The 27,018-nt window shown below is 38.6% G+C and overlaps 2 protein-coding genes across 3 annotated transcripts in view; one reads left to right on the plus strand and one right to left on the minus strand.

Moving 5' to 3' along the window:
- LOC132125324 (WW domain-containing oxidoreductase-like) overlaps nucleotides 1-14,758 on the plus strand; it is a 225,513-nt gene extending 210,755 nt beyond the window's left edge. The window contains exon 9 of the mRNA XM_059536698.1: nucleotides 13,962-14,758. Coding sequence (XP_059392681.1) covers nucleotides 13,962-14,153 — 192 coding nt within the window. The 3' untranslated portion in view covers nucleotides 14,154-14,758. The remainder of the gene's footprint in view (nucleotides 1-13,961) is intronic.
- The window catches only part of LOC132125325 (transcription factor Maf-like), a 75,349-nt gene continuing 63,087 nt past the window's right edge, over nucleotides 14,757-27,018 (minus strand). For both annotated transcript variants that reach the window (XR_009426896.1, XM_059536702.1), the window contains one exon: nucleotides 14,757-15,251. The gene's annotated coding sequence lies outside the window, so the exon portion shown is untranslated. The remainder of the gene's footprint in view (nucleotides 15,252-27,018) is intronic.

The following is a 27,018-nucleotide window of genomic DNA, read 5'->3' on the forward strand; positions in this document are numbered from 1 at the left end:
GGGGGTTGGGCATCAGCTCATTAGTTTCATTACCCCATAAAAGTCGTAAAACAGAAGTGAACCACTTTTCTGTGCAGCAGCAGCTACTCTGGGCCGATACTGCAATGATGCAAACATCGACTTTGTGTGCAATGCTTTTGGTTTTGTGTGGGTGAGAGATGAAAAGCCAAGACAAATAGTAATGCACCTTTTGCATTGGTGTATTTTAAAATCATAAATGTTTGTGAGTCTAGTTTGTCCACAGATATGATCCTAGAAACTGAAACAAACGCGATGCTTTCATTTGTACAAATATAGACAAATAGCTAAATCATTTAGACACTTTACCTTTGGTCTTGTATTTTTTAATGGATTCGGTCTCTCTGCTGTCCGTGGCCGAGCTCTCTGCAATCCACTCTAAATGCAAAGCTTTTTTTCATTTTTTGGCTCTGAATTGGCTAATCCCAGCACTAGGCTTGGCCCAGGCCTTTACGACAAGCACAGAGCCCTTCTTTTTGCACCCTCATTACTCTCCGGAAAAAAGCGCTAAGTAGCACGACAAGCTTGGCTAGTCACGGCGTATTACTCTGTCAGAGCGAGCGCCCGCTGCTCCCAGTCACCCCCAACAAATAGTGAACCCTGCTCCTCACGGAGCTAAAGGAGAGATAGACAGAGAAAGAGAGAGAGAGATAGAGAGAGGGTCATAACTCTAGCCCGCACGCTTCGTTCACTCGCCCCTCTATTACCTTCCCAACCAAGGTCACACTAATCAACTCAATTACCAGTCCTCTCCGACATTTTCATAATGTTTTCTGCTAGTTGCTCTCCTGTGAAAATGACACAGTCTTGGCAAATTAATATCATTACTATCCACGCTTAATGGCGCAGCAATACTTTTTTATTTAAGATCAAGTCCCACCAACGACCTCCACAGACCCATGAAACGAGAAAATATCCGGGAGAGAAGACGAGGAAAAGCCGAGTAATAATCCAAACACTCACGGATAAACGTCCCTTTTGATAGAAAAGAGTGAAAACTTTTCCTGTTTATTGTTTGGCACACGAACCTTCATTATTTTGTTTTGAATCTATTTTGATATCTTCCCACATATCGTTTGCTTTATTTTCGTTCAGATTTCTGTGTAATTGTATCATCGGTACAAAGCATCTAACCAGCACGCAATACCAAGAACGCATAATATCTGTCTCAGTAGGCCTCTGTAATTTACTCTAACCATTGTCAGGAAGAGATGATCTTATTGTTGCGGGACAGTCGCGCTGAACCGTCTCTTTCTGCAGCGAGTTTGTACTGTATTGTGTCAACACTTCTCTTTCGCTAATAGAAAATAATCTGTTTGCTCAGTTCATTAACTCCACTGTTTGATGCTCTGCTGCAGCGCTAGTTTGTTACCTTCAAGTCAAAAGCTGGGAAAAGTAATTCATATTAATGAATGTTTTGTTTAGCACAGCGACTGCTGTGAATTTGAGATTGACGGTTATATATTTTGGAAAGGAACAGTGTCAGAAATGCATCTTTTTTCGCAACAAAAATAAATAAAAAAAAACCGAACAAAAATTGCTTTTTTTGTAACAATCTGAAAAGATAACAGTATATGATGGCCACCCAGCAGTCCTCACTGGTTTGCTAAAAGACAAACATAATGAATAGATTTTTTGTTTTGTTTATTTATTTAGTTGTTAAGTTTTGACAGTGAAACTCTTAAAATAGATTGATAATCTCTTAAAAAATATGATGGGGGAAAGCTCCGTAAGTTTTTTTGTTTTTTGTTTTGTTTTTTTTACAGAAAACTGTTTAATCTTTAATTAAATAATTTTGTCAGAACTGTGGGCCAGTGGTTGCTGCACATGCACCAGATATTGAAGAGGAAATGTGGGTTCAGTTGTGACCTGATTACATTTCCTCTCTTTCCTTTCACTATTTCTATTTCAAAAAAGTGCCAGGGACACCCAAAAGAAAAAAAAACTAAATTAAAAGACACTTTCCTAAAAATTTATCAATTTATATAAAAAACGGTCTCATATACAAAACAAACTCTCTGTTTATGTAATTTGTAAAACCATTGTTAAATTTAAGCAGAACTGTTTGCAGATTGTTGCGTTATGTCACACTTGTGCATTATATGAGTCAATCTGTTTCAAAAGCATTACAATAACAGTTTCATTTGAAGGTCTATTCTGAGTCGTTTTGTTCAGATGCGTGTGTGTGTGTGTGTGTTTGTGTGGTTTTATCAGGTTTTCTGTCTCTCAGCTTGGAGTCACAAGTGTGATAATGACTTTATTAAGGCAGACACTGCTCAACCCTGCTAATGAGAGACTGTGAGTGTTAGTCGTCTCTCTGTGTGTGTGTGTGTGTGTGTGTGTGTGTGTGTGTGTGTGTGTGTGTGTGTGTGTGTGTGAAGGAATTCTTCAGGACAGCAGCACAGTCTCTGAGCACAGGGGGTCTTATGAGACCAATTAGAGAGGTGTGCGCTCTGGAGGAGAGAGCACCTGTCTTTGGCCTTATTAATCCACCTGTGTTCTGCTGGGCTTGACTTAGCTGAGCTGAGCTTAGCTAGGCTGGGCCTCTGAGCTGCTCGCTAGTGTCCCAACACCTCCATTACACAGCAATCAGGTGCACTGATCACACACTAACTCCAGCGCTGGGCCTGGATGGAGCACTAGCACGCTGCTTACTGCGCACTATACACTCCACACTGCTACCGACTTACTTAAAACAGCATGGAAACCATGCATGATGCAGAAATTTTCTCAACAAATATTACAAAACTGAATTTTTGTCACAGTAACATTGTGAGCAATTTTAATCCTGAATCACTTTAGTACTGGGACCAATTCTCACTGTTACCTAGCTGATTATTAGCATGACTATTATTAACATATTGGCTGTTTATTAGTGCTTAAAGCACATATTATGAATGACAATATTCTCTAATCTTACCCTAATACCTAAACCTTAATAACTATTGATAAGTAGCAAATTAGGAATTTATTGAGGCAAAAGTCGTAGTTAATAGTAATAGTTTGTTAAAAGTGAGAACTGGACCTTAAAATAAAGTGTGACCTTTAATCCTCTTAAGAGTGACCTGTTATAATCGAACTAAATGTGGTTATTTTAACTAAATTCAAGTCTGTTGGCTGTCTGAGTAAATAATCAGTCAAGAAAAGCAGTCTAATAAACATGCATGGCGGGATACAGTAACTCACAAAGTGTGCTGTTGTATACTGTATTTTGTCAAATGAAGTGCATGTAGTGTAGTAGTAAATGCTGCAGTGTACACTACAAGTAGTGAACACAGCCAGTGTGTACTTGATTTGATATATTTATTATTATTATTATATAATTATATTATAAATATTTTACCTATTTAAAATAATGCTGCTCTTTAGACCTTTCTTTTCAACACTAAGCAGCACTAGTGTTATTTTAGTATCACTGAGATATCACATCAATTTTGACTTTAGTCAACTTTGCTATTTTGTTGCGTTTTTGTCATTTTCATAAATGTTTTTGTTTGTTATTTTTGCCATATTTATATACATCAGAGATAAACTTAAAAAAAATGCCTATTAAATAATCTATTCAGTTTATTTTATTTCAAGTAACAAAGTTTTTTTTTTAAAGATTGATGATGATAATAATAATAATAATAAAATGAAATGTTTCTTGAAAAGCAAATCACCAAATTAGAATTATTTCTGTAGTAATGATGCTGAAAATCCAGCTAAAAAAATATATATATATATATATTAATGAAATAAATATTATATCACTCTATTACTATTGTATTTATATATAAAATACTGACTGTACCTAAATCATTTTTGCAATGAACTGATTCATTCTGCACTACTTTCCTCGCTAATAAAAGCAGGCATATAGATAAAACTATAATTTCTTACAGTAGTTTTTCTTCTTCGTGAAATATGTGGGGACATTTGTGTGTGCGTGTGTGTATATGCCCATTATTAAGCCACTTTCAGATACCGCACTTTCAAATATCATTAAATCGTGCCTTCAGCCATACTTTAACATATTCTTTTGGAAAGAATATAATGATGTCTAAGTGAAGGAGAGAGAATGAGTGCAGGTTTTTGAAGTGGACACAGGTGCAGAGGATGAGAGACTTTTAAGCTCCTTTATCAAACCCAAAGACCTGCAGTCACAACCAGACCAGACTCTTTTTTTTCCTGACTTTCTTTATTCCAGTGACCCGCAGTCATTACCTTCTGTGGAAATGAATGAGCAGGGTTAAATAGCTGCCAATTTCTTCCTCCTTCAAAGATCTTTGAGAGCGGCGAGTACGCCCAATAAACCCACAACCCTCTTATGTTTTATTCAACTCATTTCAGAGCGCAGCCCAGTGCCCGGCTTTAAGCTGATTTCCCGATTCATTTTAAATCCCGTCCGCATGCAGAAGTTCCCCTTTTTTTTTTACAGCCCCCCGTTTTAATGAATAGATGTCCAATAAGCACTTTTATTGTCTTAGCATATGTTGCTTTTATTAGCTGAAAATAATTACGTTCTTCGGATCACCTCGGAAGTCCTTCCGAAAGATAAAAACGAGATAGTTTCACAGTGGCTGCACAAGTCCTTCCGAGTCCAATCGTTTTCCCCCTGGGTGCTCCGTGTCCTAATACCCCCACGCTCATTCATCCCATCCCATCCCGTCCCGTTCTGGCCCCCTCCCTTCATCTCGGGCTGGAGTGTGACAGGTGACACGCGCTCTTTCTCATCGGAAAGCGTGCTCCACACCGGGGCGATGTTCTCCTGGAGAGAGCCAGGATAGACTGCTGAATGATTGCCACTTCAGTTGTGTTTATTTCCCAACTTGCTCTATTTGTCAGACTGTGTCCAATTTCACTTTTCTCTCTTTCTTGTGTTTGCTTTGAGTGGACGACCGCGGGTGCTTTTTTCTGAGACTCTTTCACAGTGACTGGCCATTACTTACACTGCTGTGAACTCTTTCTGAGCGCTTAGGCACCCTTTTTTCCTGCGTCAACCTTGCTTTTAGTGGTCATGAGGTGTCTCTGGTGTCATATAGAGACTGTCAGACCTGAAATGTAGAATTTAACTGAAGACCCTCATATCTATAGATGAGTAATTTATCTGTCCACACCAAAGGGTTGAGGTATGTCTGGTTAGTGCGGTCTAGTTTGCCCCTGATTGTAGATTGCACCACTTTGTGGGCAAAAATTATCTTTATGCATTGGCGGATATTCAGAAGTAGCTGTGTATTTTAAATATGTCCTAAAATCAATCAGTTCCAATAAATAAAAAAAGAAAGAAAGAAATGCACCATAGCACTACTCCATAGTTGGTGTGCAGAAAAGCCTGCAATTTATGCCGGTTTTACCGAAAGTCTTGCCTGACAGCTGTGGACCCTTTTTATTTTAATTGCATGTTAAACAAGTGTTTAATGTAAAAAAAAAAAAACGCACGTGAGCGTTCACAAAGTAATAAATACGAAAACCAATGTGGTCTAGGAAAGGCTTTAATTTTTTTAAGCAATAAAGAGCTGAAATATAATAAAATAGCAAGAAAAATCAGGTGTTTAGCTGGTTGTCCTGAGGCTGTGGAAATCTACATGGGTCGCTTTCTCTGCACACCTCGCCTACATGAATGTTATTACTCACCCTTGAGAGAGTGAGAATGGGTTTGTGGGAATGGGCTCCACCATCAATAGAACGAGACTCGGGGGAGAAGGAGGGCGCCTTTCCCCATTCCATTACACACAGGCCTCCGCTATAATGAAGGCGATTTTAATAGGATTTAATGCATGTGGTGGGGCAAGGTCCTGTTACCTTATGGCCCTGACAAAAGAATACGAGAGTGTAATCATCAAGCCTCATTCACCGGCAGTCCTGCACGCACATTGATCATCCTTTACCATCCTTCCCTTCTGGAGGTGAAGAGAAAGATTCTCGTCGGTTAGAGGACAACAGTGAGACTGAAACGTCTCTGTCCAGTTTTGGTGTTTTGTCGTTCACCTTTGTGCATAAAATTGTTGAAATTGTGATCTGTTATGAGTTGTGACGCAGGTTTAGCGCTTGTGCTAGAGATGTGTTGAGCTCTTGCGCTAATATAGGAGATGAAGGTTTGAGTCTGACATACCTTATACACTCATACATAATACAACACATGATACATTCTAAATAAGTATGTAAAAATAGGTACTGTGTGTAAAATACATATTTTGAATTACGTGCTGCGTGTTTTTACTGTTTATTCCATTTAAAAATTTGGTTAATCCTTTGTTTGGCTCTGATTTATATTTTTTTCTAAGTTTATTCTTTCTTAAAGCTACTGTTTTCATGTGCCTTGACCTCCATTTTGCCTTGACCTCCAGGTCTGTTCCTGTTCATTTTCAGGCTATTCACAGTTTCAGTGTAGATGCACCATATTGTTGTCTGCCTGCTACATCTGTTTGCTCTAGGACTGTGTACATTATCACAGTTCTCCTCAGGAGAGGAGATGGTTCAATCCCAGCCCCTGCACTCTGAAAGGACCATTATTTCTCTGTTTTTTAGGCCACGGGCCGTGGAGGTGTGTGCGTTCAGAATTTGTGAAGTGTGTTTTGTGGTGTAAATCCTCTCTCCGGCGGTTCATTGGGCAGAAAGAATGGCCATCGCGGCTGTTTACTCTTTACCCAGAGTCCCCCTCACAGCTGGCTGGAGCACGCTCAGATGAGCTGTCGGCTCGCTGAGAGCACTGCCACTGAATGCTAAGGTAAACAAAACTGAGGGGAAAGACAGAAAAACAGATGGAAATAGAGGAGAAAGAAAAAGAGGAACTGCGTAAATGTTGTCGGATTGGCTTTTCAGGCGCTTTTGTGATAGAGATGTGACTTTTGGGGGTTTGGATCGGGGAGGTTCATACTGGACAAACAAGATCTGTGAAACTCTGTAACATATATATATATATATATATATATATATGTATTTTTTTTTTAACCAAAAAATGACTCATAGGAACTAGATGTCAAGAACAAGATAAATATAAAACACTATGAACATGGTCTGCACTCTAAAGTGTTTTTCTTTTTACATTAATTTCTTTGGACAATTCATAATAGAGGAGTAAAAAAAGTCACAGATGTTCTGGATAAAAGTAGCAAAAAATGTTTTTGTTTTATATTAATAATGATATATAATTATTAAGGGACACCACAAGCTAATTATATTCTGGTCTTAACCTAATTAAATCTCCATAAAAAAATTAAATATAAAGAATGGATTAATGTTAAAAGTTACTTACTTTATAAATATATAATCATATATAAATATACAACATACTTTAAATGCACTTTATACCAAAATGGATAACATAATATGGGTGATAAATATGGGCTTGTTAGTTTGCGACAAAATGATGATTTGTTGTAACTGATAAACACATTTCACCCATAAATTAAAGATAATTTTTTTAATATATTTTTCTTGCAATAACATGATTACAGGATGGATTGAGCTTGAAGAATGCCGTCAACACTACAATTTATTAAAATAATGTGAAAACGAAAATATAAAATAATTACTTAGCACAATGACGAGGTTGACGCACATATTTACTCTAATATCGCGAAGCCAGCCAAATTGAAAAACACAACATGGCAAAGAACCAAACCACTGAACATCTTGTTACAATGATTATTTATTAAATTTAAAATATCTTTAGCACAGATTAAAAATCAGACACCTCCAACTATCATGGTCGTCATGAATTGAAAATAAACATTCCTAAAAAAACAGTCCATCTTCCTCCATTGGATCCATGATCTCCTTCATAGAATTGTCTCTGGTTTGGTTATAAATGTACAGGTTGTTGCATAGGGCTGAGGCAAAACTTATAGCATTACTCTTGGGAATTGCTGAAATGAATCACTGCATGGCCATATAATAGAATATAACAAGATATGTACAAAGAAAAGTGCTGAAATTAAAGACATTTGCCTTTTGTTTGGTTGTTACAGTCAGAAAAACAGGATTTACTTTGTGATAAACTAACACAAACAGAACAAATTACCAATAAAATACACATTGTTATTCTGTGAGCAATCTGAAGTTTGGTTTTGAAATGTAGGGCCATGTTCAAAATCCAGATAATTAACATTGATCATCCTCCCTACCCAATATCATGTTTGCCTCAACCCTCTCACAAAAATGTCTGAAGGATAACAAGAAAAGACACTGGGAATGACAGCCAAAGATATAACTGCTTATACCAAAAACAAAGTCTAATAAAATAAAAAATCACTATTTTTCACATTGGTTTATGAGATCATGTTTATTTGACCAATCGTTTTATTATGTTTTTCTCAATTCACTTATTTTTTTATTTATTTTTTTTAGCACATGCCATATGCATTTTTGATTATAAAAGTACCTGAAACAATTGCTAGAGTGTCAGCATGCATAGCTGTTCAATATTTACAGATGTATGTACAACACAGAGGAAGTGACAGCAGAGGTGGACAGATCACTCATGACAACATGAGACAGATGACGGGAAAATTTACATCATTTTTCTTAACCTATTGCATGCAGCAATGACAGAAAATTCAACACAACCTTTCTAGAAACAAAGGGATATAACTCTTACCCAGTAAGGTTATCACTTGCATTATCAAGTGATTTTCTCTGCTGATTATAACGTGATGCTCTATATGACAGATACTCTACATTGTGAGTGTGTTGGAAAAACTACATGGAAAAAGGATCACATCCGTTCACGCTGTAGAGCGACACCAGAACTACAGGAAAACTGGGGTACTAGTTAACAGCAAAAAAGCTATGTCTGCCAACTATAAACTCTCAGCCAGCACAGGAATTTAATACTGAAGGTAAAAAGAGGAATTAAACCTCAATTTTTTATACACTAGGTACAGTCAAATTTGACCAGGTGTGCATGATGGGGGCGCCATTCCTGGGAAGGAAAATAGAAGGCGTGAAATTATCATTTCCATTCTGGAAATATTAAACACCTGCATTAATCAAAAAGAAGCACGCTAACCAGACACTACGAGCATATTTGAGGGTAAATTTACAATTATGCAGAGGAGGATTTTAGACCAGTGAGATTTCACGATGGGCGGGACTACCTAACACGAAAAATCGCATTAGTAGAAACCAAGCATGTTGCTTTATCATATTCCACCTGGTTAGGACATGGTGCTGTCATCTCAATTATTTATTGCTAAATAAAATGATTTATTTGGATCTGTATGTATGAGGTTTCATATGGAAAATTGCATTTGATACAGGAAGACATTTAGTTATTTACGCACATAAAAGTGACAAATGGACTTATTGCATGACTTTGGAGTGACTGGAAGTACTTATGTCAATTTTCGGCCTTTATTATATTTGAAAGAGGAAGCGTTTAAGTGTTGCTCTTTGTTTTTTTTTGCTTTGGTTTGGTTGTTAGTATTGCAGCAAAAATGATCAAATGGATTTGGTGGTTTGTATTTTCTTAGAAGTTTGAATACTTCAGTATTTAACTCAGTGGTTCTTCAACGGTTGGCTCTCAAACCATTTTTTGTTCAAATTGTGGACAGAAAGGAAAAACAATGTTGGCGCCAAAATTGTTGTTATCAAAGGCCACACGTCATCGTCATCTTTGCGAAACCACAAATAAAACAACGCAACATCAAAGACTTTTGTATGACAGGCAGTTGTAGTCATGTTTTGGGAAGCCACTTAATGTCCAATAATAAATCTTGGGTCCTGAAGCGAAACCAATTGATAACCACTGCTTTAACTGATCTGCAGCTGTCTTGCTATCTCTGTTTTCTGGGCTGAGCTCTTGATAAATACGAGCAGTACCTGGTCCAGCATGTTAATGCGTTTTATCATAAAGTTTATCTGCCACAAAGGGCCATCAGGGTCAAGTACCAGGAGCTTCAGCATAACGGCAATAAGATCCATGCTCTCTTATTCAGTCTGACAATCCAATCTCACCATCTCCCTCAGCTAAATACACCAAAGCAGGAGGCTCATGGTTAGAAAAGCTATTATTGTCCCGCTGCTAACGGATAAAGGAAATGGTGTTCCAGTCTAGAGCCTCAATGGATCAATTGCAGATCTATATTTAGTAAGGAAGCATATGAGAAAGCTTGATGGGAATGTATTCAATGTTCAAAGTTTTAATAAAGCACATGTACTTAACCCCAAATGAATAATCAAGCCGACTGTACACTGTAAGCTGTAATTCAGATAGCGATTACTGTAATAAAGTCGCATAAACTAACTGCTAATTCTGCGTTAGCCCCATTCAGTTGGTGCAGCTCTAATATGGGGCTGCTGGGATTTAACCACGTGTTCTCTCTGCATCTAACATCCACTATGAAGACTAGGCAGGCTTTGGAAATGGGCTAAAGCACATTTGGAAGAGGGTTCAGATTCATTTCAGCCCATTGTTTGGCTAAGGGACAGCAGTACGCTAGCCAGCGCTGAAATCACACTCAACATACATTAGTGCTGGTAATCTCAGTCATGCTAGTCTTCACAGTGCGTCATTACAGAAGGCATTAGCAGTGCCAAGTGGCGACTGCAATGGAGCATGTGTGCTCGTGAAGAGTGTATTAGCATTAACTTTGAGATGGTGAGCACTGTATTATAATCAAGGTGAGGTGACAAGAAGGACATATAAAGAATATGTAAGAAACTGCTGAAAAACACTTCTTGAACTAGCCAGAAGTGGTTTGTAAGATAACAAGCTAGTTTTCAGTGGTCAGAAAAGCAGATGGCCGACCAGTTAAACCAGATGGACAACAGCCTGGTCAGGTGTTCAAGATGAGTTCAACCACCTCAGGCTGGTTTAAGCTGTTTGTTTGTGAAACCTAGCATTAGCATACTTGCTTAAAACACGTATGTGACCATAAAAGGTTTAAAATATTGAGATACTATGAAAATCAATACTTGCAGGCCATTTATATGGTGTCTAAACTTTTATTCTGTTTGGATTTCAGAGCACATTTGTTTTTTCTAATGAGTACATTGAAAGCTAAGATGCATTGGGGGCAATTTGCTCAAAGTCTAGCAGATTCTTCTATTACAACCTCACCCTAATAACCAGGGAAATAATTTCACACAGCTTTGAACACTTTTTGTGCATATGACAACATTAAATGTTATTACAAGAGCAGTGAATCCATAAAGTGCATCTTTGCATATTGACTCACTGCATTGGGTTCGCTAGAGGGGTTGAGTGACATTTTCCATCCTTTCATATTCCCAGCTTCAAATATGTATTAACTTATCACTGCAAAAGCAGGTAAGACTCCAGAAAGATCCATCCTTTTGATGTCATGTTTATTGCCGCGCTAACCAAAGCAACATGCAGCATCTGTGTACTTCAAAAGACGAATGGTCCGCCACACGCAGATACAGAAAAACACACTAAATGGGGATGAGCTCACTGAATTTCTGACTACAGCCTTGGCTTTCTTCCTGTGAGTTTGTGTGTGCATGTGTATCTAACAAGCGTTCTGTCACAGTCTTTGCCAGCTTGAGCTACAGCTGTTGATTTGGCTCCTTAAATGAGACAAAGTCTTTGTACTGTTGCGACGCGTGTGTATTTGTGTCCGTTTAAAGAGTTGGCCATTGGTGCACGTCCCTGTAAATGTCTGCCAGACGATCTCCTTAACGTTGCCCTTCGCTTTTTTCAGATCTGAGACGCTCCTGCACTATTTGATGATAAAGCAGCCATCTATTTCATGTGCATCTCACAGAAGTTAACTTCCTGCAGGAGTTGCGTGTGAAGTAGCACAGGGCGGTTTCTTCTGTGAGAGGAGGTACATAAAAGCAAGTCTGGAAACATTTGAACTGCATGTCAACTCTAATTCTGTCTGACATGTTTTTCTTTTCCACTGAATCTTCATCCCTCTTTCCCCAAGACAGATAAAACCCCGGGATAACTAACCGTCCCTGAAAATTTGCTGCTTATCTTTCATGCGGAAAAGTGCAAAGCATCTGTATGACATGAAGAGTCATTTATTTTTGTGTAAACAATCAAACCCGAGGGCATGAATGAAATAAACAATAAAAGAGGCATGACTGGTGACGTAAGTGTTGCGTATTGGTCCCAAATTAGTGGTTTTGAAGTTTCATGAGGACTTAAGTAATGTGAAGGGTTTGGATTGCTAGGCTGACCTTTGAACCGTGGCTGAACACTGATACCACTCTGATCTTAAACTAGTTTTATGACAGATGATTTTTTTTTGAGGGGTCAACATCTTAACTTTTGACTCAACCAATGGTGTGACATTGAAGACTAACTTTGTTTTTTTAAATGGAAGAATGGAGGACTGTTTTGCACAATTTGACTTGTAGCGGCTAGTTTGGTGCCATAATTACACCTTGACTTCACTTTTACATCTTTAAAAAGTAATTCTAATAACTGCTTCCTGTCTTAAAAGTGGTTCACATTGAAAACGATTAAGTCGCTTAGGAGTTTGCCAAAGTTGTAATAGCAACTGCAGTAGTTGTATCTGTGTATCTGTATTGGTGGTCACCAAATTTGAACTCGCCAATGGTATTTGCCAGCCTTGCCGTGTCAAGTCAATAACTCTTATTAACCTTATTTTCCGGACTATAAGTCACACTTTTTTTTCATAGTTTGGCTGGTCCTGTGACTTATAGTCAGGTGCGACTTATTTATCAAAATTAATTTGACATGAACTTAGAGAAATGAACCAAGAGAAAACATTACCGTCTACAGCCGCCAGAGGGCGCTCTATGCTGCTCAGTGCTCCTGTAGTCTACGCTGAAAACATAGAGGGCCCCCTCGCAGCTGTAGACGGTAATGTTTTCTCTTGGTTCTTGGTTCTAGATAAATGCGACTTATCGACTTATATACTGTGCGACTTATATATGTTTTATTCCTCATCATGACATATTTTTTGGACTGATGCAACTTATACTCAGGTGCGACTTATAGTCTGAAAAATATGGTTAAACAGATGACTTCCGGTTGCTTTGTTGCTTCAAATCACTATCAGTGTGAATGGCCCTTCAGAGATTTTCATGGGGCTTGTTTATGCATGCATAACAGAGGATATTGGGATTTGGGGTGTATGTCTCCAACTTGGGTACCCTTCCATTGGATATCTTTGTGCTGGATCCCTTGTTTAGGATTTAAATTTGTGTTTGGTTGTGTGTGTAGATGCCTTTTCCGGCAATGACAGAAAGCCCCCATTGACTTGTGACATCCAGAAATCCCATTGACATGAGATGAATGGACAGTTTTGGCAGGCTGCCCCACAGTCGTCTTTACAAGACTTCCCCAAAGCACTTCCTTTCTGCTATGTACAGTATCTACAACTATACTGTTTTTGTGTGTGTTGATCATTGTTTGTGACTCTTGGCAGGCGTGCAAAAGATATACAATAAACCTGCCAATTGAGTGCTTCTCAGTTCCGGTTTCTGAGATATTATATCCTTCTTTTCGTACTTGTAGACGAGATAACGTCAAGTTCATGTCTTTGCTATTGTTGTCGCTTGGTTTTTCTGCTAACCGTTGAACCCTAGAGAGGATACAGCATTCAGACAGCATGAGGTTTGAGTCCACCTTAAAAGCTTTTATAGAACTTTCCAGAATTTAACTCTTCCACCATAAACCAGCTCATCTCGGTGGTTCCTAGACTAGTATTTGGCAGGTACCTATATGACAGCATGCAGATTGTTGACAGCCATATGGCTGATGTACAAGTACAACAGGAACTCCATTTGAACAAATTCACAGTCTATCCCATGGCATCTTTTGACAGTCTGTGAAGCACTTCCCCCATCTCACGATCAGTTTTTTTTTGGGGGGAAGCAAGTCTCAGATGGTTAGCGGTGTCTTTGGTATTGCCCCAAACCTTTGAAGAGTATCACCCAGTTCTTCAGGCTCCATACAAGAACAACAGTATTTATTTTTGCTTGCATTGCTTCAGTTTATTCTGATATTTTTGTTTCCACAGCAACAGGGAGCGGCCACTACAGTCTACTGCGCCGTGGCTCCAGAGCTGGAGGGTATCGGAGGGATGTACTTCAACAACTGCTTCCGCTGCTTGCCCTCTCTGCAGGCCCAGGACGCCACAGCTGCCCTCAGCCTCTGGGAACTCAGCGAGAGGCTCATCCAGGAGAGATCCACCCCCCCTCAGGTGCTGTGACCCCTCCTGGCCCTGCGATCCTTGCAGGCTCACCTACATGACCGTCATGGCTACGTAGAGGATTCAGGCATAAGATAATCATTGTTTGAAGGGGCAAAAAAGATGAGAAGATGCAATTCTAAACTGTACAAGGACGTTGGCAATCAAGCTTAGAAGTCAACTGGACATCGGGGACTAGAACCACACAGGCTGGAATTTCTACAGCAGATAAAGAGATGCAGAGAGACAGCGAGAGATGCAATTCAATTGTGTTTCTCTCGTTCTCAAAGGCGTAGTCACTCAATCCAGCATTAGGGTTTAACTAGGTCTAGATCACTCTGTAAATGTCTCCTTAACAAGCAATAACATTTGAGTTGTCTTTAGAGGGGGCCTATATGATTTAAATGGGTGCTTACAGAATACAAATACTCGAGATCAATGTCAACCTTTACGTCTGTACAGATAAAAATGTTGAATAACTGTTGGAACGGTGTAACCTACAAAGACATAATGCAGGAAATGTACAATTTGTGAACTATTTACAAATATGGTGTCTTCACATTGCTAAGTATAAGTCTGTACTCATATCCTGTACACAATATACACAAGATGCTGTTCGGAAAGAATTTGAATGCTGTTTGCTTTCTTTATTCCATCTGGCTAGAGCCTCCCAACCACCTTTTATAAAATGCTGGGTTAATGTGAAGTACAATAAAACAGCATCTGGTATGAGAACCGGAGGGCCGTCAGCGGCAGAGAGACAGAAAGAGTCCACCTGGTCTGGAAATATCTGGTGGAAGTTCCGTTTTGAATTCCTTCTATTGTCTGGACTGCATCATCAAGCATGCAGGGATGTTTCAAAGCTCTCCTAATTTGTTTTTCATTGTTAGCGAGACATCTGACTGTAAAATCAAGGTAAAGTCAGTAGAAGGGGGTTGTGGGTAAGGCTGAGGAATGGCACTCAGGTTGATAAAGGGTTTCTGATTTCTCTCAATCTTCCATCATCTTCCTCCTCCTCCTCATTGTCTTCATCGGGGTGGATTTTGGAGAGGTTGTGCTTTGTGGCAGTCTTGGAGCCGTGGGTCACCCTAAGCCAGAAGCATTCCTGTGTTACACTGTCTGTAAAGAAAGAGAAAAAGAGACGTATTTAAAAATTAAAACATGATATAATGTATTCTTTGAATATGGCTGGTGAGATTAAAATTTTTTGCTGCCTTCACTGATGATGCATTAAAAAATAGTTAACAAATAGTGCTGAGAACATATATATATATATATATATATATATTTTTTTTTTTTTTACATTTAATTCATTTATTGGATCAGTTTAAGACATTAAAAAAAAGTTAAAGTTTTTTCATTTTATTCATTAATTCATAAATCCATTCATGATTTTTTTTAAAGTTATAAATAATAATAAATACAGTTAAATATCACATTGGATTGCTTGCATCAAGTATTGAGTTATACAATCAAATTGACCTCACAGCTTTTTGAACTTGAAAGTTGAGTGAATGAAAATTTATTTAACAAAGTCATTGAAAAGAATTTGTTAAAAATGTGTTCATAGACTTCACTACTAATAAATGATGCACGCTCAGCATACAGTACAAAATGTTTTATACACTACTTAGATTTATTATTGTAAGTGGTTAACAAAACTGCACATTGGGATAACTAGATTAGGAAGAGTCTTATATATCCCAGGCCCAGTGAAGAGCACTTCTCTTGAGATTTAAACAAAGAAAGTCTCATTGTGCATCAGGGGTGAGCGAGTTTCCCAGGAGTGACATGAGCTGAACCCTTCCTCGCCTGTGTGTTTAGCGAGGCTTTGACAATGACCCGGAACAACTCCATAAACAAACGGCCTGTCACATGCATTACTCGCTCCAACAGAGTAATTGACACATCAAGAAACCAATCATAAAGGAGTCCTGTCCCAACCCTTCACGCTTGTGCGGCCAATGAAATCAATAACCTGGACCAGCAGACAAGGATACAATCTCTAGCACAGCAGCAAATTAGACTGCATTTCAACACAAATGCAATACAGATCTAGTTTAGTGTGTCAAAATATGTACAAAATATAAGCTTGATCTGTTCCCAACATGTGCAAAAAGTGAAAACCCAGATTGTGAGTTGAAGAACCAGTTGTGTAATGCTCAGAGTACATACTCTCCTGCACAAACAGGGTTGCGTAATGTACATGTAGATGGTAGATGGTGTACCCTTCTCAGTGCAGGTGGCCTATCTGTGTTTGCTCCCACACACACACACACTTTATAAAGAGACCATTACGCAATGCCAGAATTGCACACGTGGATTGGGGTACAATACCGTAAGATGGACGAGGTGTTCCTTGTACATCCCAGTGATAAGACTGAAACTATGGCACTCATAAACAAACAAGCTCTTCCTTCTGTATTTTCGAGTTGAGTGTGTGGGATTGGAGGTGGGGTGCCACTCTATTTCTGGTTCCACTCAGTCTCTACCCTGTTCGTGCTCTCTTTCTTGTTCTATCTGTTCTCTCCAGAGAGGTCTGGGAGAGGTAGAGGCAGTAAAAGTGTCACCATGTAATGAATGGGCCCCTGATGGAGGGAGAGAAAGAGAGTTGGGGGGGGGGTAGAGGAGAGACTGGTTGTTATTTGTCTGAGATTGAGGGAGGATAGCTAATGATGTGAGGCATGTAAACCTGAAGTGGCACTAAACCATTTGTGTATGTGTGGGAACCGGTGGGACCGCCCCGATCCTGGATAACGGGAGATAAAGTGGGAACACAGATGTAGTGTTTCTGGGCCAGCCAGGTGTCACATACTGTATTGTTTGCAAATGGCTGAACATAGATAGGAAAGCTTCCAGTTGCTAGTCTCAACAAGGGTACCGCTCCGCAAGGTCTTATCCAGGGGGCACTCGAACTAGAGGGATTCTTGTAGGACACATCCACAATGCCTGCTATTATGTTAAGTGCCTAGCACTGAAGCACATTTCAAACAGATGTGCCGGCTTATCCCTACCGCAAGGAAGAATTCTGATCAGAGCATCTATCCGCAGATTTATGAGGAGCAGTAGATCTGCACTACATCTTTGCATTGATTTCCATCTCCTACCAACCTCTACATAGGTAACAATAAGCAAGCTTTGGGAGAATCTCAACTCTTCATCATAGCCACATAGAGCAACTTGGCCAAGATTGACAATTGTCTGACCTACAAAAAGGACACAAAAGATTTCTAAATGTGCCTTAAATGCACCCAGAACAAACAATATCCAATAATAACATGCACTAAATGATGTTGACAGTGTGCCACAGGTGACAGGGCATCTGAGCTTTCCGCCTCAAGGTCTTCTGGAAAACTGTTGGCTCTGTGTTGGCTTACATCCTCTGCTCAAGCCTCTCTACCTTAGGGGAAGTCTGGGTGGCCATCATTTGGGTTTTATGACCCTTTTTCTGCCTCCCCAGCATGAGGAGCAAATGCTCAGCTGGGTCTAGACAGACGCTGGTGATATTGCTCTCCTAGAGGCATAGATTTGCGTATAATAAAAACAACAGCTTTGCCCTCAGAGTTGTGCCAAGTTTGGCCCCAATGATGTCTTGGAAATACTAGTTGTTATCCAGCTATCCATGTTATCTTCAAGAGTTTATTATCTGCCGTTGGCCAACGTCAGGCTGACAGCAAGTGCTGGTTGGGCTAGTTTGCTTGGTGTGTTCCACTCGTCGGCTCTCGTTGGGCTCACGTTGGTGGCAGTTTGCGAATCGGCATCGGGCCATTGGCGCAAGTGAGAGCTCTGATTGGATGTTCAATTCAGCAAACTAATCAGTGCCTGAGAATAAAAGTGAAAGTGATGAAAACAAGCATGTCAAAGAAGGCGGAACAGACAGAAGGCTGTTTAAATGTTACGTGATCTTTCCCAATTATTCTAATATACGAATGTTTTCATAGTAAAATGAATGAAGAATATTTACTATTGATAGCTGCTGATATAGACGTGTTAGTTTGCTGTTGGCTGTAGTCTGTGCGGGGTGTTCGAGCGCATCTTTTTGGTCCGAAGGTGCCGATGGCGATCGAGAGTGTTCAAATCAGGTCAGCAGTATTTAAAAAGGTAGTCAGGCTAAGACAGACAGGCTAGCAGAGGTCAATCCCAAAAAGATCTTATCCTACAAGTCAGGGATCAAGAAGACCCCTTTAAAGTAAAATCCAAGCTTTCTTTTCCCAAATCCCAGAGAAAGCTGTGCAAAAACCTGCAACTGCTTCTATGACCATGCATGTCCTGCCAAGAAGGCCTTTGTGTCTGAGGCACTGGAAGATTCATGAGTGGATGTTTTTCTTGTTTCTTCAACGGAGCCTTATTGATCATTGTATTGGAATCATTTGATAGTTAATCAATGTTTTTTCCTTTCAGCACGCCGGGCAAGTGCTTAGTTTTTCAAAGGCCGGCCTTGATTTTGGAAACAAAACTATATGCACACCAAATTCACCTTGTTTACACAAATAGTTATAATCCACAGCAACACAACTACCAAAAAAGTACAGAGATGACAATAAATTAATTTGGATACATACCATGACACCCCTTTTTTCTGCATTTACCTTAGTATTACAATTCAATCAACTTCTGGGTGTTATAACAATGTTATATATCATTAATTACTTAACCTTGGTCCTTTTTCTCTGCTTTTATCTCTGTGTCTAGCTTGAAATAACTGTCTGTTTGTTGTACGTACCATCTGAGCAGCAAGAACGCAAATACACCCGGATTTCCGAGGTAAACTGTAATCTAAAGAACTTCAGAGTTACTGATATGCTGAAAAGCATTACGCGGTCCTGTTCAGGAAAGGCCAGTGTAGTGATGCAAGACAAAAGGTGACTTTCAGAGGTAAATGGATCTTCCATTGACCCCCAGTATATGTCTGCATCACTTCCTGTATGTACAGCCCTGGCTGTAACCAAAAGCCTTTCCCTGAACACTCACAATATATCCGCTTAATCTACCCCCATTTACAACGACACACTCAATCTGTATCACTCTCCCACTCCCTCTGCCTGTTTAAATAGAGGAAGAGAGACAGTATGACATCATGTCCTGTAACAAAGCCACGCTGCATGCCTGTTCTCTGACTTGTTCGCTTGGATTCTGACCGTACCGACACGTCCAGTTCCCGCTCTAGGATGGGCGGCACATCTGTGAGAAGCGCAGACAGGCTGGAGAGCTGTACCACATGCCAGGTGTTTAATACCAGCACTGCGTGGTGCAATTACCCCGCAGAAATGAGCTTTTAATTCCATTTTATTGGCCCAATATTGCTTCTGGTGTTTAAACATTATAATTAGTTCCGAAAAGATTGGTCGACCTCATTCTATTCCACAATACCCCATGGCTTTAAACAATGCTCAGCGGTGGCATGGATGCAGGTTTCTGGAAACGCCTGGGTTGCGGTGAAACACTATTTTAATAGCGCAGGAGAGCTTTGAGACAGTTGTTATTGGTGAATGTGCTGCTAAAAAATATAAAAAGAAAATTATTTTAGGGTTTCGGAAACAATTTCAGTATGCAAAACCAACAGGAAGTAGAGGGAAAATGCATTGAATGAACCATTTTACCACACAAAATGTGCTTAAGCCATGAAACTATTGATTGCAGGGCTTTTAAAACTTTTAATTGCTGAAAACCCAAATTTAGAACAATTTATGGTATACATTTTACATGAAAAGTGTTTAGATATACATACACACACTGTAGCCTGTTTAAAACACATTAAAGCACAGTAATCTTTTAATCCAAGTAGTTTACTGAAATGAATATTGGCTCCAGCAGAACAATTACATCTTATTCTTAAACTTGCACAGGCTTCGTGGGCTGTGAAATGCCAAAGTGTGTAGATATTTTAATGAAAATGATCAATCGTGTGTCTCTCGGAGGAACAGATACACTCGATAGAGAGATGCGACCTGGAAAATTTATGATCCACAGCCATCCATAAACTGTCACCTCTCCAGCGCTCGAGATTAGCATGTGATTAAAATGTAGGTCAATATTTATTAAGAGCCGTTATGAAGTCAATGTTAGTTTTATGAAATCCAGTAGCTGACTGTGGGAGAAGTTTATGACTAGATAATACATTTCTTAAGGGGTAGTGCGCACAATGACGCTGTTTATAGGAGACACATTTCTATTCTGTTTACTAAGTAAATCTATTTTCGCGAAGTTTGAGGGGTGAGATTTAAAATAATGAAAACAGCTTGCTATGTTCAGTCCAGCGAGAACAGTTTGCTCCAAAAATGAACCATACTCACCTACAAACCAGTGTGATTTATTATTTCAAAAGATGTTATGTAGAATGTTCACGCTGCTCTTTTACATGCAGTGAAAGTGAACCTAGAAGCTCCCATGCTCAAAAAATGACCAAACATTTTTTTATATTATAACGCAAATTTCAGTCTTTTCCTCACTCAAATCAATAATATAGTATATAAAATAGATTCATTTTATGGTTCTTTTTTAGAGATTGACAGACACTGATTTAGAGAAAAGAGCAGCATGAACATTCTACTAAATTTCTCTTTGTGTGTTTCACACAGTCATTCATTTTAAGTTTATTTTTGGACTAAGCTTTACAAGAAAATAATATTTCATTCTTTATACTTCAAAATTCCCTGTTTAATTCAACATGTTACTTGTTATTTACTTGTAATTATAATTTACAAAATGTTTTCTGAATGAAAATTGTTTCTAAACATTTTATAAAAAACAAACTTGCAAACTTGAAAACAAAAAAATGCATTAAAAATAAACCTGGCTCAAAAATACAAGAGAGAACTTATCAGATTATAAAGAAAACAAAGGATGGAATACAAAAATACAACAATAATTTTATAATTATTGTTATTACTTTTTTCAGTTTGTATACACTGAATTCATATATAATTTTAATTTTAAAAGAGCAGAAGGCCTGCTCTTAAACGTTGCTAACAGGAATGATTAGATTGATTATAGAGAGTTTTACTGGTTTTGAACAAGAGATCTCAGCTGAATTTATCAAAGGTCTTGCGCAAGTACTTCCTGTCGTCAAAGAAACGTTTCAGAATGCGGGGAGTTTTCAACCCACCCCAGAAAGAAGATACTAATCTGCCGTGCCCCTCTTTTCCCTTCATGTGTGTGTGTGTGACATACTTTCACGCACTCAACAGGGCAGTGCATGATGAAGTGCGCTAGCGCTCGCCTGCTATTATAAGACAATAAGATAACAAGCTCTCTTATTCATTCAGAGGAGGATTTCAAGCAGCAGAAATCAGAGTAAAGTACATCTGCCTGCACTGGGACATTTTTCCAAATTTATCTCTGCTGTCTCTTGACGTTTTAGTCTAAATACTGCAGGTGAGAAAGGCTCTGCTTAGTGCGAGATGAGTTGACCTTGTAAACCTTGACTTATTTTGTGCAGAAGAGAGAAAGGGAGGGCGGAGAGAGCAGAGGAGAAGTCGTACCTGTCATGCCTTTCAAACAAAAAGAAAAACGAGCGCTCGGCCCTAAGTACAATCATTCCCCGCTGTCTGGAGATTCATCAGAGAGAGAGAGAGAGCGGCGGAAAAACTGAGGAAAGAAGAATCGAGAGTACCAGAAATCGAGCGAGTGCAGAGAAAGGAGGGCCATCGAGGAGACAGAAAGAGGGAGAGGAGGTAAAAAAGGCGAGAAGAAAGAGGATTTGTCAGTGTGCTTTAGTGGAAAGCTCAGAGCTAAAGGCTGAGGTGGCAGTAATGAAACATTCATAATCGGCACAGACATGCTTCAACACACTCGCTGACACACTGTTTAAACACTGCCGCCACTCCAAGGTCACACACACACACACACACACACACACACCTGAGAACAACCAAGACTGAGCAGTGTGAACGAGAGTGCTCATTTTCTCTCTCTCTCTCACACACACACACACACACACACACACACACACGTTCAACACCATCATGTGACTTTTCTGAGGAGGCAAAAAAACCTACATTTGTTTTGTCTTGTAACAATGTGTTTGACACACAAACAAACCAGAGTTCAAATCCGTACTAATTAAATAGCTTTTTTTTTTTTTTTTTTTTTTTACTTTGATTTCAGTTTAAAGAAAATGATCTGCAGAAATTGATTGTAGTTGAGTACTTTTTCTGAAATATGTATTGTGAAAAGACAAACTTGAACTGAATCGACTGACGGGTTTACAGAAGTGAATGCGATTTCTTCCACACATTTTCACACAAATATTAATTTATTCGATGACAACTTTGGATCATATTTGATCCAAATATACTATTTGACGCACTGTCAAATGTTTTTGCTATTTTGTAATCATTACAAGCTCAAGCTGTAAACACTGCATTTATAGAGTCGACTTAACGCTATACCTGACGCTAACTAACACATAACATTTATTATTTTATAGCTCTATATTATTGCACGATGGATTCTAATATAAAAGATTACTTCCTAATTGTAACTATCAAACAAACGTTATTTATTTTGTATATATTTGATCATTTAAAAAAAATAAAAAAAAAACTTGAATATACACGGTGATAAATAAAGTCTAATTTCTAGACCTGGAAAAGTCCTTTAAAATAATACATTCTGATAACTCCATGAGCAGTTTTATACATTTTATGAATATACATTTACCAGGCTCTAGAAAATGTGCATATATATATATATATATATAGTAAACTGTCAAGTTGCACCATGGGGGACCTCACAGTCCAAGAGTAGCATTGCACGCAGGATAAACTTACTAAACGAGTGTTGAGCACTGATGAAGTGTGAAGTGCGCTGGAATACGGAGAATAAAAGAGCGGCAATAACAGCCTGTTTAACTGTAAGGGTCAGAGAGAGGGCAGAAAATAGTTGCGAAAAAAACTAAATTAAGACACTTTTGGTGCAAGAAGTGTAAGTGGACCTTGTAAGTGGACTTTAGGGAAATAATAAAATGCTATAAAAGTGTAGAATATGAGCTCTTTAAGCTGGCAGTGGAAATGGCGTTTATTTATTTCTTTTGAGACTTTCTTTCTCTCTCTCTGTCACTGTCTCGTGTTCAGAGCTCCTCCTGCCGCCATCTTCTGTCTTCAATCTCATTTTTCAATCTTTATAAGTTTCTGCAGTGGTCCAGTCAATACCTATCAAAAGTATTACATTCACAGACATTCCTTATCTTACAAAAATTAACCATGGAATCAAATTGTAGATAGCAAATTTTATATTCAAAGTCTGTTGTCTTATAAAAGAAGAGTTTGCAGTTGCAAGTAAATAAATAAAGTTAGTCATGCTGTTTTCAGTAAGTCAGTACAGTTTCATTACAATCCAAAAAAGCACCGCCCATTTTAACCCTTATGTTCTATTTATTAATTATCTGACTTTGCGAACACATATAGTGGCACAGCAATTTAACGTAAACATGTAATAAAAAATTAGTTTTGTCCTCATTGTTGTTCCAAACCTCTGTAATTTTTAATATTTAGACCACACACTAAACACACAAAAGCTATTATTATCTATAATAAAAGTGATTGGGGACTGGGAGTGTGAAACTTCAAAAAACAAACCATAAAACATTAATAATAAAAAATACACATTATATTTCAAAGCCATACAGCATCTTTGTGTGAGAAACAAACCAGTAAATAAATAAACTAATAATAATTATTATAAAGAAATACAATTATAAAATAAGCCATTTTTGTTATAACACTCATTTTCTGTAAACAATGATATGTAATTCTGTTTCTACACCTAAAGCTTACAAATCCCAAGACCTTACACACGGCTCACGTGTCATATAAATCACTTTTATCATAGTTTTATGCATTTTGTTGTCTTTTTGCATCTTGTCAGTCCGAGTCCCCATTCATTTTCACTGTGTGGAAAAGAGCAGCATGAACATTCTGCTAAACGTCTGCTTTTGTGTTCCTCTTCAGAAAGTAAGCCACAAAGGTTCGAAACAACACAAGAGTAAGAAAATAATGAGAATTAACATTTTTAGATGAGCTAATCCTCTGTTAGCTTGTTAAAACTAGATGGATGCAGCGCGATGCAAATTCACGCTGGATAATTATCCATTCTCTCACCCGCACAAGTCTCTCTGCTCATCGCATCTTAGTCTGTTACTAAACCTCAGTCGAGGAGTCTGTGTTAGTCCATCTCTGTGAATAAGTCTGAGCCGTTAAACACTCTGCGTCTTTGCGTTCAGTCCTGAGGCGAACACCACGCTCAGCAAACTTGCCTTTGAAGTGCTGAAGCCCCTCAGCGGGAAAGAAAACACCCCAAACAAGACTTAACCAGAACCAAACTCAAGAACTAGCCTAGAACTAAAGCAGCTGCGACGGGACGCGTTTCTGAAGATTAGCACCTGAAACTCAAAGTGCCTGTGACTGCATCATTCATCCTCCTTTCTATTAGAACTACATCTCCTGGATATGAACATGAGAAACTAATCAGGAGAAAGCAAATATTGCGACGGCCTGCGCTATGTTAAAAGAAAAACCCACAAGAGGCTGTGCGCTAAAGAGCTAAGAGCTGCTATTAGGCACAAAGTCTTATATGATGTTATATTAATAACAATATCTGTAGAGGTCTTTGAACAGTGACTCATCCAATCTGACTTTATAGTTAAAGCAATGTATTGTGTAAACTGACGAGCTAAACAGGATGAAATTGCGATAAATTTCATATATATATATATAGATAGCGAGAAGTTTGATGTAAAATTAATATTGCACATTTTGTTTGGATTTGTTTGCATGCTCTTGAAGGCAACCTGAAATGTTCCTCAAAATCCACTGATGCTTGATGTAATTGCTATATAAACCTGACTTAATATATGATACAATTACTGACTATATTATGAACTGTGTTGTAATTATACTTTTATATATGTATGGTTTAATAAACCATGGCTCAACCGAAATGCTAGGTTAAAGTTTTGCTGTTAATTTTTACTTCCATAACCTGATGTAATCGCTATACAAATAAACTTGACTTGATATATTAATTAATTAATAATCATTATTATTTAACAACAATAGTTACAAAATATAAATAAATAAATAAATAAATAAATGAAGAACATGATTGTGTTTGCAATTAAATCATACTAATACTAAATCCTAGTATATTACATAACATAAATAATATAATTCAATCTTATATTATACTATAACAGTGTAATATTTATCAAATTATAAATATTTATAAAATGTAAATTGTTTTATATTCATTTCAATTATAATAAACTAATATTTTAAATATATTGAAATAAACTATTTGCTGTATACTCCAATAGTTTAAAATATCATCTTTCTCATTCTAACTATAAGTATATTATAATTTGTATTAAAAAAAAAACAAAAAAAAAAAACAGCAATGAATCTAACAGTCAATCAATAAGTAAATTAATCAAATCTGATTTATTTTGGTGTTGAAGTCGACCTGAAACATGACTCACAGCCAACTGTACTTCCATACTCTGCTGTACTTCAGTCGTGGGATTTGATTGGACGTCTCTATATGACTTGACTGAATCGGCTGGGATTTGATTGGACGTCTCTATATGACTTGACTGAATCGGCTGGGATTTGATTGGACGTCTCTATATGACTTGACTGAATCGGCTGGGATTTGATTGGACGTCTCTATATGACTTGACTGAATCGGCTGGGATTTGATTTGACGTCTCTATATGACTTGACTGAATCGGCTGGGATTTGATTGGACGTCTCTATATGACTTGACTGAATCGGCTGGGATTTGATTGGACGTCTCTATATGACTTGACTGAATCGGCTGGGATTTGATTGGACGTCTCTATATGACTTGACTGAATCCGCTGGGATTTGATTGGACGTCTCTATATGACTTGACTGAATCCGCTGGGATTTGATTGGACGTCTCTATATGACTTGACTGAATCGGCTGGGATTTGATTGGACGTCTCTATATGACTTGACTGAATCGGCTGGGATTTGATTGGACGTCTCTATATGACTTGACTGAATCGGCTGGGATTTGATTGGACGTCTCTATATGACTTTACTGAATCGGCTGGGATTTGATTGGACGTCTCTATATGACAGGTGTCTGGAGGGAGGAGGGTGACGTCGTCAGCCAACAAGAAAAGTTTTAGATTAACATCCAAACTTATAGAACCAAAACAAACTTCACTTTCATCCGAATAACTCGTGCGGATGAATCTCGCACAATAAGAGTGGGAACGTAAACAGGGTCGATTCTGATTTCACGTAAACTTCGTTAAGGATTCAGAACATACTTAACGAAGTCCATGAATGATGCATCCACCTATACCACACATCCAGACTCTCCGGTCATCTCCACACCAGCGCCTTCCTCCTGCTTTTGATATATAATTCATCCAAAACACAGCGCATTAATAAGCCGTATGATCATTTTGTTGACTGTGCGCTACACTCAGTATATTAATGTAGATGCAAACAGTGCACATCAGCGTTTTTGCGAGTTTTGTTCCAAACATACAGCGAGAAGCGCCAGTTTCTTCACGAAACTCAACCGTAACAGCAGTGACGGATCTCGCAAGGTTCAAACAAACTCATCAGCTATTGTCTATAACAGTAGGGCCGCCTGGGCAACAAACAATGGGATCCATATGTTGATGAATTTCTGAGCCATATGTGATAAATAAAAAATGAAAAATGAAAGACGGAGGGACAGGCAGGCGTGGCGAGATGAATCTGTCTCTCCAGAAGGCGAGAGCGGAGGGAAACAGGTTTGCGAGGCGAGGGACGGACAGAGAGGAGGTGGGGGTCTCTCAAGCGTCTGCTATGCCGGCGAATGCAAACGAGCCAATCTGCTCGACGGGAGACGAGTGAAGAACCGCGAG

This window comes from Carassius carassius, chromosome 43, assembly GCF_963082965.1.
Source record: "Carassius carassius chromosome 43, fCarCar2.1, whole genome shotgun sequence".
Taxonomy (NCBI): Eukaryota; Metazoa; Chordata; class Actinopteri; order Cypriniformes; family Cyprinidae; genus Carassius; species Carassius carassius.